The 11,666-nt window shown below is 34.1% G+C and overlaps 1 protein-coding gene across 1 annotated transcript; it reads right to left on the reverse strand.

Annotated features, from left to right (window-relative positions):
- Positions 1-3,636: 3,636 nt before the first annotated feature.
- Positions 3,637-11,217, reverse strand: LOC139495021 (uncharacterized). Its single transcript, XM_071283164.1, has 5 exons — positions 11,094-11,217; positions 9,023-9,049; positions 7,620-7,709; positions 7,108-7,197; positions 3,637-5,848 (listed from the first exon to the last, which is right to left on the reverse strand). The coding sequence occupies exons 2-5, from the start codon at positions 9,027-9,029 to the stop codon at positions 4,497-4,499; spliced, it is 1,539 nt and encodes a 512-aa protein (XP_071139265.1). The 5' UTR covers positions 9,030-9,049; positions 11,094-11,217; the 3' UTR covers positions 3,637-4,496.
- Between the last annotated feature and the right edge of the window lie 449 nt (positions 11,218-11,666).

The raw sequence follows: 11,666 nt of genomic DNA on the forward strand, positions 1-11,666 counted from the left end.
ACAACAACCCGACCAAAGTGGAGAATACAGCCGAAGGTCACCAAAGGGTCTTCAACACAGCGTGAAAATCACGCACCCGGAGGCGTGCTTTAGCTGGCCCTCTAAATAAATATGTGTACTAGTTCAGTGATAATAGACGTCATACTACACTTCGAATTATTTCTGTTCCTGGAAATATTGTAATGACCTACAAAATTGAGAATGGCAATGGGGAATATGTCAAAGAGACAACAACCCGACCAGCAAAAAACATCCAAAGGCCAGCAAAGGGTCTTCAATACAGCGAGAAAATCCCACATCCGAAGGCATGCTTCGGCTGGATCCTTAACAAAAATAAACGTCATACTGAACTCCAAAATATATTAATGAACTTAAATTAAAAATCATATGAGACTATCAAGGCCAGAGACTCTTGACTTGGGACAGGCACAAAAATGTACATGTATTTCTATTCCCGGATATATTGTAATGACCTATGTATGGTTAAAAAGCGGTTACTATAAATACATTTGTTGAGGTCAGTTTGTGACAGCTTGTCCCATAAGAAAAACGTTTATCTACAAATCGGAAAAGGGAAAAGTGACCAATCGTTATTTATTTATATCCTACAACCTAATTTAATGAAATGATTTTTTTTTGCGATCTCAAATCCGCATATATAAAAACAACATTGAGCTTAAAAATGTTTATAAAAAAGAAAGATGTGGTATGATTGCCAATGAGACAACTATCCACAAAAGACCAAAATGACACAGACATTAACAACTATAGGTCACCGTACGGCCTTCAACAATGAGAAAAGCCCATACCGCATAGTCAGTTATATTATAAAAAGCCCCGATAAGACAATTTAAAACAATTCAAACGAGAAAACTAAAGGCCTTATTTATGTAAAAAAATGAACGAAAAACAAATATGTAACACATAAACAAACGACAACCACTGAATATACAGGCTTGTTTGCTCTAATCTACCTACATGTACCCAGAAAATAGCGAGATTGTCCTGATATTAAATGTTTTTTTAATCAGATATGATGAAGTCTAAAAAACAACATCAAATCTCTATGCCGAAAAAGAAGATGCCTACCTACTTACTCCTATCCGCTGTCTATTCTTTGATCTTTTGGGGGAGGGGGGAGGGGGGATTTGGGCAAACCAAAATATTTTGGCCTCCAGGTGTGTGAATATCACATTACGAAAACTGCTTTATAATGGATTTAAGACTTGACACTTCACCTAGAAACTCAACACATCCTCAAACGGCACACATAGGATTATCATAGGTCATGGACCGTATACATGAAGCAATTAGTTCAGATTAGTTCCAAACGGACGTATTTTTCTATATGTCAAACGAAAATATAGTACTACGATTGTATGTCTTAATTAAAGTGGTTTTATATGTCCAATCCAAGTCTATTTCCTCTTGCCATAATATCAACACATTCGACTTTACTATCGTTTACACAGATATAATTCCTCATTCTAGAATACTTAAAAAAAAAAAATGCCTTTTTCATAAAAAGAATGGTCAACGTAGATACACACAGAGAGAGATAAAAATCATAGTTTGTAAAACAAGAGTTGGTTGACCGATATTGAATATAAGTTTCATATATATCACGACAGATATGTTCCATTTTATTACAACAATCCCGTCCTTTCCCCTCGATAATGACCTACCGTGTTGTTCTTGTAACCAATTTTATAATTACGTTTCTATTGAGCAACACGAGTGGATGAGGATCTCCCTACCCGCAGAGTTTTTGAGATCACCAATGTTTTGATGGGGTTTAAAATTATTTTAACAGTCTCACCATTAAATTGCAAATCTGTCTCCAAATTTGCAGATTTAGGCGAATAACTAGACCGATGTTGTACTGTGATTGTACAATCCAAGATGGCGGTATACCATGTTGCAAAAATCTACCAATGAATAGGCTTTGTTATTATTCAACTAACTTAACTTGTAAATCAACCCACTTTACTCTTAACAGTTAAACATTACATAAGATTTGTCGTTAATCAACTTCCTCAACTTTTAACAGTTTGCAACCATCAAATAAGTAAAATCGTTAGTACACCTACTTGACTTGTAAAAGTAAACCATTTGATCAGCGTTGTCTATAGTCAAATTACTTAACTTACTTCTAACCCTGTCTAACTGATGGCTGCAGTTTGTCCTTGTGTTTAAACTATACACAATAAGTAAGGGGTTTGGCGCTCACAATCACGTTTAACCCTATCACATGTGCTTGTATTGAGTCCTGAACTTGTTATTCAGTTGTATTCGGTTTCTGTCTGTCGTAGTTGTGTTTAAAAAAAAAGAGATATGGTATGAAATTGAGAAAGGTATGACTTCAAATGAGACAACTCCCTACCAGGGAAAAAATGCCAAAGAAGTTAATAACTATAGGTCACCGTTTCAGCAATGAGCAAAACCCGTTAGCATGAATCAAGCCGTCGATTTTCTAGTTAGATTTATTTCACATTTTCTCGTTAGATTTATTTAACATTTTCTCGTTAGATTCATTTCACATTTTCTAAATGCCGGGACCTTTTTTTTTTTTTATAGCTGACTATAAGGTATATGCTTTGCTCATTACTGAAGGCCGTACGGTGACTATTTATTGTCTTTATGATTCCGTTCATTTACAACCGAAAATAAATAATCGTGACCCAAATTATTAACGTAATGTCGGATATAAAGACGAGTTGCAAAAATAAATATTCCGCCCGCAAAAAATCCACCTAAAAGATGAAAATGGTCTTTAACTCATAGGCTGTAAAAATGTTAAAAGGTCATTATTAAAAGACTTTCAGCATTCGTATAGAAATGGAGTGGACAACTTTCACATAAAAACCTAGCTGGTGTAAATGAATACATTTGTTGTGACATTGTAGAGGATAATAAAATGGAAGATGTAAACAAAACAAAACAACAATGCTCGCACCTTGACCTACTAGTATTTATGAATGCTATAAACATTTACAAGAAGAAAAAAAAAGATACAACGATTTACATTCCTTACGTCGTAACTACAATCTTCTCCCCTTTTCATCACGATATGACATACCGAATTAGACTATTTGCCGACATTGTAATAACATGAGCAAAACGACGGGTGTCACGTGTGGAGCCGGATCTGCTTACTCTTCCAGAGCACCTGAGATCAATCCCAGTTTTTGGTGGGGTTCGTGTTGCTTATATAGTCTTTTGTCTTTTATATTGTGTACTATTATTTGTTAGGTTTTTTTTCAGCCATGGCGTTGTCAGTTTATTTTCGATCTATGAGTTTGACTGTCCCTCTGGTATCTTTCGCCTCACGTTTAAGGTCGAATTATAGTAGGAAAAAACAATTTAAAAATGGATATTAAAAAATGCAAAAACACGTAACTCTAAAAGTTCAGATTTGACTGAATATCAATTAATTTTAAAAAAAAATGTATAGAAAAAAATTTGTTTTATTGAAATATGTCAAGCTGACAATACAGTTGACAATGACAAATTTCGTTTGAAAAGAAGGCGTATCACATTGTATTGAAAAGAAATAAAAAAGGAGGCCAAACAACTGTGATTTTGAAAACTGATCTATGCTGTCACCTTTACCTTAGTAAGAACATAAGTAAGTTAGAATAAGTGAATTTTATCCAGTCAGAACATAATTATAAGGTACAGTAACATCACATTCACAATTAAAAATGTCTCATTTAAGAAAAATAAACAAAACTATCAATTAAGATAAGCACTCATAAGTTTACGTAACTCAAACTGTAATTGCTGTCCTTAATTTAGCCGTTTCAGAATCTAAAGAATCATGGGTAATTTCATTGTTCGTACCCCAAAATGAAAATAACGCCACGTCATTGGTTAAATTTCCATTGTTTATGACATTTTCAACCAATCAGGACGTTGTGGTGTACACTTTTGAAAATATTACCCAGAATGCAATAGATTCTGAAACGGCGAATTGATGTGGCTGTGTATTCATGTATCCCGAACAGTGTAATGGTCGCTGCTTTATATTCTGAGCTTTACAGATTGATTGTTGCTGTAAGCAGCATCAGCACAAAAAGTTAAAACAATTTCTTACTTTTTAACAACAACTTGTTCATATTCAGTTTTTCTTATTAAATGAGATCTTTTGACCAAAAATACTGTTGAATAAAGCATACACATAATTTCCTTTGAAATATTCTCTGCAAAAATCGGAAAAAATTAATACATTCTGTTAAAACATGTTTAATGTTCAGAAGAATGGGAGTAGGCCAGAGGCTGGTATGTTTAAAACTTCTGAAGTTAAGATATCAAATCGTAGTACTAATTTATCGTAGGACATGTAGAAAAATCCGTCCGTTCGGAACAAATCTTAACTTTAGAACTTTATTCACACGGGCGATGGGCATATTACTTAACCACGGTCAACCCTTGGGGTATCTGTCATAGACTTAATGACTTCGTTCGTCTCATTCATATTTGCTAACTTTTTAAAATTAGTATCGGTCATCCCATGGTCGAATGCTAGAATAACAAAATGGACAAGATAGAATTATGATCACTACAATGGTTATACCATAATTAGACGAAACGCTGTACAATTTGTAAAAGAAATTAAAAATCGTCATAAAGATTGAACAACAAGGGTCAGTGATAAAGTATACAATTTTCCCCACCAATCGAAAAAGAGATGATATCAATCTATAATTGTACGCGTCTCTACACGAGACTTGCATATTATCTACTGACACGTGATCGAGAACGATAAACTGGCCTTTCACATCGTTGCCATGGAGTTGTTTCTCAGGCGAAAAAATGAAAGTGTCTTGCCCTTCAATTTCGTCGGTCAATATTTTAACCGTTATCATATTTACTTCAAAATTGTAATTAAGATCAAGTGTGAGATGACTGCCATACACCACGCTAGGTTGGAACTTTGTTTCTTCAGTGAAAAAACAAAAACGTGATACTACAATTTGTATTCCCTGATCAATCGGACAAACTTCAGCAGTAAAGTGGCCTACAACTTCGTACTCGGTGTCAACTTGTCCTATATTTAGTTCAAACAGTTCTTCGGTAATTTCAACATTTTGATGGTAGTCTATATCTAAGTCAATGATATGATGCAAATATTTTGTATTTTCAATATACTTTAGAACACCATATGGCGATTTTGTTTTCTTTACATCCGCAAATACTTCTACAGGTGTGTTCGATACGATCTTATTGTCAGGTGATAATTCAAGATGGCGATGAAGTGTTGAGCCATTGAAACCGAGAAAGTCTATTACGGAGTTTATTGTCATTGAAATTGCGATAACACCCGGTTCATATAAGGCAAAAACTGGAGTAACCCTATTTTCTGTCTGAGGTTGATCATCATGATGACAGTCCACAGAAAGGTCTACATTTGTATTAATTAAACTGCCACTAACACTGTATGAATGACTTACAATATTTGGCGGGAAATCATTCCTTTCATTGAAACATATACCATGTTCGTTTTCACAGACAAATGCTGTAACCGACCATATCTTTCTATCATACATGTCTCGCATATATTTTGAACTTATGGAACTCTCTGTCAACCCTATTTCAAACAATATTTTGTTTTCATAATATTTCTTATCTCTAAATTTCTTTCTCAATTTAACTTTAACATCAAAGTTATGGCGTTTCTCAGAACAATCAAAAGTTTTGTTTGCATAAACTCCTTTGTATTTAAACATATTTTGTGTTGAACCACAAATAGTAGCTTCTGGCATGGGATCCATTGAAACTGTTTGGTGGTCAGCTGACCTGCATTTGAAGTGACCATTTGTTGAAGATAGAAATTCATATTCTGGAACTGAAAGCAATTTTGCCATTGTAATACTAATGAACTAAAGTAATATAAACAAATTATAGACAAAGGCAATTAGTTATTATGGTTCCAAGAGAGTTCTAATAACAGTATTACCATGCATCTAAATGTTCGTGGTTTATTTCCAGGCTGCACTCGCGTTTTTTTATTGTCATAACTACGCATTGGTGATTTTTCACTACTTAGAAACATACAGTCAATACATGCTTAGTTTCTCGTTTGTATATAGATTAGACCGTTGGTTTTACCATTTGAATGGTTTTACACTTTTGATTTTTGGGGCCCTTTATAGCTTGCTGTTCGGCGTGAGACAAGGCTCCGTGTTGAAAGCCGTACCTTGACGCATAATGGTTTACTATTATAAATTATTACTTGAAAGGAGAGTTTTCTCATTGGCACTCATACTACATCTTCCTATATACATGATATATATTATTTTTCTACTTTGAATTGTTTTGCATTTGTGATTTCGGTGCCTTTTGTAGCTGACTATGCGGTATTGGCTTTGCTTATTGTTGAAGGCCTTCCGTTGACCTATAGTTAGTAATTTATGTGTCAATTGGCTATCTAAGTTGTTTGAACAAGTTAGCTAAGTCGTTAAAAGAAGTTAGCTAAGTCGTTTTACAAGATAAATATGCTAAGTCGTTATAACAAGTTAGCTAAGTCGTTATAACGACTGAAAAGTAAAACTCCAACCTGGCACTAACCGGCTTCCGTACATTTCAAGTTCTGACTTTTCTAAGCATTTTTAATGTTGAACAAAAAGAGATTTGTGATACATGTTAATGAGTCAGACAATTCAACGAGGCTACATGTTCTGAAAACGATATTATTTTTGCCAAATTGTAATAACCTCGACCCAAGTCAGGTGCCTGTAACTCAGTGGATGTCAGTAATACTTGTTATTCGTTTTTTTGTTTCCGTATAAACAAGGCCTTTGGGTTTCTCAAATGAATTGCTTCGCATTTGTACATGTCAGAGCCATTTGATATAGCTAATGGTTTCTGTTTTGTTCATTGTTAATGGCTATACGGTGACATAAACCCACGTCATTTGGTTTCATTGGCAATTATACCTCTTCTCCTTATTTTATTGCACCTTTCTCTTGAACTACATCCTTGAATTTGCTTTATAAAGTTTTTAAGAAAAAAAAGGCAAATAAACAAAGCTGTGCTGAAATATCTCATTTACAAAATACATCGGTACACGGACACGTGAAGTAATGTCAGATATGTCCTACTTACATGATTTGTAAAACATTAATATATTCACTGGCACCAACAGTATAACAGCGATGATAAGAAGAAAAGCGTTTACCAGAGACTTATGTTTACCTGCAAAAATATTGTCACTATATATTGTAAAAAACTAACATGTAAAATATAAAATGAATCGCGAATAACTTATATAATTAAAATCGTTTTAGAAAATATTCAAAGTATTTACATCATTCAGATGTATACTGTACCTGTGATCTTGTCAGATACAAATTCATTAATGTTTGGTCCTTCGATGCAATATGTTCAAAGATTAATGTTGTTTTAAAATAAATGCATGGGAGCCGATTCTTCTCTCTGGGTTTCAAAGTCGTATATCTTATTATGAACACGTCTGAACTTAAAATTTAGAATGAACTGCCAAATAAGGATTTAAGAGGGAGAAATGCAATCACAAAGCTGTGTGTAAAATATCATACAAAACATATCGTAAAATGCATACGTGAAGTAATTTAAAATATTGCAATATTCCTACTTACATGATTTGTAAAATGAAAGCATGTGTACTGGCATCAGAAGTATAATAATGATGACGGACAGGCCGGTAAGTACAAGTAATTTGCATATACCTGCAAAAGATTGCCGAAAGTTAGCAAATCAAGACTTATAATAAATCATATTAGAAAATGTAATAAAATTTCAATACTTTTAAGAAGCTGCTGCTAATATTTTGTCAACAGTTTAAAATCATTTAAATGTTGATTCCTTCGATGTGAGATTTTATTTAAAAAAAAATAATGTTGTTGTAAAACACTTGGTGCATAACATGTACTTTTCTATATATTTTGTCAAGATCAGAGTTATTAGTTCAGTTTACTTGTGTTTTTTTATATGTTTTTTGTTTGATCATTTCTATTTTAATATTTAAACCCGCTGCATGTATATGCTCCTGTCCTAAGTCAGAAATCTGTTGTTCAGAGATTTTTGTGTGTTTCTTAAATGTTTCTCGTTTCCCGTTTTTTATATAGATTAGAAAGTTGGGTTTCTTTCTTAAATTGTTAAATACTACAAGTTTACAAGTAATTGTTTTTGGCCATTTGTAGTTTGTTGTTCGGTGTGAGCCAAGGCTTCGTGCTGATGGTCGTACTTTGGTATATACTTGTTTACTTTAACACATTGTTACTTGGATGGAGAGTTGTCTCACTGGCACTCATACCAAATCTTATTATTCATATCAGACTCGATATGCCTTGTAGGTTTAGCGGATATGTTTTAAAATCTTAAAGGGCAAAAAAAAGTCATCTTTAACAAACGTTAATCAAATTGTATATAAAACAAGAATGTGTCCCCAGTACAATAATGCCCGTCTCGCACTATAATGTTCTATGTTCAGTGGACCGTGACATTGGGATAAAAACTATAATTTGGCATTCAAATTAGAAAGATCATATCATAGGAAACATGTGTACTAAGTTTGAAGTCGATTGGACTTCAACTTCATCAAAAACTACCTTGACCAAAAACTTTAACTTGAAGCAGGACAGACGGACGAAAGAACGAACGGACGCACTGACCAGAAAACATAATGCCCCTCTACTATCGTAGGTTGGGCATAACAAGTCACAAATTTATGTAAGTAAGTATTGATTGAATATGTATTAAGTTATTGCTTTTGGGGAAGATAATCATTCTAGCTGCATATTAAAATAATATTCTAGAACATTCATCATTTGAAAAAAAATTGGTTTTTAAACGTTAGGTAATATTTGATAACATCCGCCAAAAAGTAAGTTAGTACCTTAAAGTAAAACATGTGATTGATTGGAGGGTGCGAAACGTCAAGTGGCCAACATTTCAAGCTTGTTTAGGACAAACACACGCTTGGACTAATAAAAAAATTCTAGTAAGAAACTGAATTAAACACATTATAAAATTAACTTGCCTGCCATGGAAACACGACTTGATTAATCTATAAAAAAAAAATATATGGTAAGACATTTCGTTAGAAATAAGAAACATGTGTTTGCGTGTCGTGTGGTCTGACAACTGATCAAGGCCAAATTCGGTTTTGGAGTAACCACTGTGAAGCTCACTGACGGATACAGGTTACCCGAAGCAGTGGAAACAAGAATGTGTACAAGAAGTACACAAATGCCCCTTCCGCACTATCATTTTCTATGTTCAGTGGACCCTGAAAATGGGATAAAATCTATAATTTGGCATAAAATCAGAAAGTAACATGTTTACTAAGTTTCAAGTTGATTGGACTGAAACTTCACCAAAAACTACCTCGACCAAAAACTTTAACCTGAAGCGAGACGGACGAACGGACGAACGGACGCACAGACCAGAAAACATAATGCCCATAAATGGGGCATAAAAACAAAAGGTATGGTCAAATACTTCTTATTTTCGTCATATCATTGGTGACAGGTATGTGATACTGAATCCGAATAGTGTAGTTACTATTTAGGGCTGATTGTTATCGCTAATTGGCTGCCTCTTTCTTCAAATTACCGGAATACTAGTGGAATAGAATGGTACCTATTCACCGAAGCATGCGACGAGTCCGAAAACACATTTATTCATTTGATGTTTCCGTAGAACAAAGGTATATCCCATTAAGCTTGAGCAACACTGTATTTCGTATTACTGTACGGGGATTAATTTAAATGTTAAAAGTAACAAAAAGTATATACTTGTATAAAAAGCTGACAATTAACATCAAAATAGGTATTTTTTGCTATCATTGTTCGTTGGTTCGGGGTTCACAGTGGTAACTAGAGATGCGGCAGGCATATTCAACCGACTTTCAGTCTTCTTTTAATTTAGTACTGATGTGTCACTGTCCCAGGTTAAAGAGAGAATTTGATCACAGCAAACATGGTAATCAAGGACCCGCCACAAGATGTATGTACAATTGAGAATTTAAATGGGAAATGTGTCGAAGAGACAACAACCCGGCAATAGAGCACAAAACAGCCAAAAGCCACCAAAGGGTCTTCATCACAGCAAGAAAATCCCGCATCAAGAGGCAGGCTTCTGCTGGCACTTAAATAAAAATGTGTTCAGTGAGAATTTGTGCCTATCACAAGTCACAAATTCGTAATTCAATTGTTGCCGATTTGTGCTGTTTTATCATATTTTGTTTTTCGTTTAATGTTTTGTACATACATAAGGTCGTTAGTTTTATCATTGAATACATGTAGCTTAACATTATAAGTAGTCATTTTTTGCCACCGAAATTTATGAGATAAAATAGACATTTATGTAAATCTTCCTCAGATTACTGAATCTAAGATGAAGTTCGTGTTTAAACAAACTGACGGTTAACGTATATAAAAACTTTTAATCAAATTAATGAAAACTTTTCACAACGATATTCCCCCCCCCCCCCAGCATTATGTTGGCCTTTTGTGTACCCAAGGCAGGTGAAGGAAGTCAAATTAGGAGCGCTGTGATTGGATGTAAGGGTACAATATATTTTTTTATTTATCTATGAATAACTACAGTGTGTATATTTACAATATAAATTTTAAAACCTATTGAAATATTTTCTAGAGAATTATTCGAAAAGACTTGCAAAATTTCATAAATTTGGTGCAAAACGACGGTGGGCATGGATAACATAAACAAGCTCCGTTGGAAGTTGGTCATGATACTATTTGGCTTTATTTTTTAAAACAGAATAATAAAGTACTAACACAACATATAACTGTTTTATCCAGGTTTTTATCTTAAAAAGTGGTAAATTTAGAAAATGTTAACATTGTCGCCTATGGCAGAATAAATAGTACCGTTTTCCCTATAAGAAGTCGAACTAATATATCACTAGCCGTAAACACTTGAACCCTTCGAGTTAACTTTAATTACTCGGGTTTCAACAACACGAGTTTACTTGGACCCCTCGAGTTAACCCTTTGTACCCTAGTTCCTATTCTCACCGAGCCAGATTTAAACTCGCAGATGCGCTCCACTGCAATCTTACTTAAAAAGGATTGTAAGTTTCATACCGAAGGTCGGTGATTTCTCCTGGCACTCCTTCTTCCTCCACCAATAAAAAACTAACCATCACGAAATAGCACAATAATACCGAAAGTGGCATTTAAGACCAATCAATCAATCAATCAATCAGTATTTTTACTTTAACGAGACAAATATTACTGCCTTTTAAAAACAAAACCTACATCTTTAAGTGTCACTACTTTTATTACTTACCAATACTTTACGTAAATCGAAGCAAAATCAATAATTGAATATTAAGGAAGTAAAACTACAAAAATACATATTTAGCGCTGATGTTAAATGTATATACTTACATCGGGGAAGTTTGCAAATTTTCCGTTTTTTGTTTGTAACTACATGTATATTTATACAATAATGAATATTGATTTATTTAAACCGAGTACACTATGTTTATCATGTATATATGTTCCAGACCGTATGAGTATTTGGACCGTACGCGTACGGTCCAGACCGTATACGTATACTCGTACGGTCCGACCATACGCGTACGGTCGGACTGTATGAGTATACGCGTATGGTCCAGTATGAGCTGACCATACATGTTATTGGATACATCTATA

This window comes from Mytilus edulis, chromosome 11 (assembly GCF_963676685.1).
Source record: "Mytilus edulis chromosome 11, xbMytEdul2.2, whole genome shotgun sequence".
Lineage (NCBI taxonomy): Eukaryota > Metazoa > Mollusca > Bivalvia > Mytilida > Mytilidae > Mytilus > Mytilus edulis.

Excerpts from the sequence above, each read along its gene's own strand:
- LOC139495021 (XM_071283164.1), bottom strand. Across the intron at positions 7,198-7,619 it reads GCTTTCATTTTACAAATCAT|GTAAACATAAGTCTCTGGTA; the intron begins GTAAGTAGGAAT and ends ATATTTTTGCAG. Across the intron at positions 5,849-7,107 it reads ATTAATGTTTTACAAATCAT|TTCCAGAATATGAATTTCTA; the intron begins GTAAGTAGGACA and ends AATTGCTTTCAG.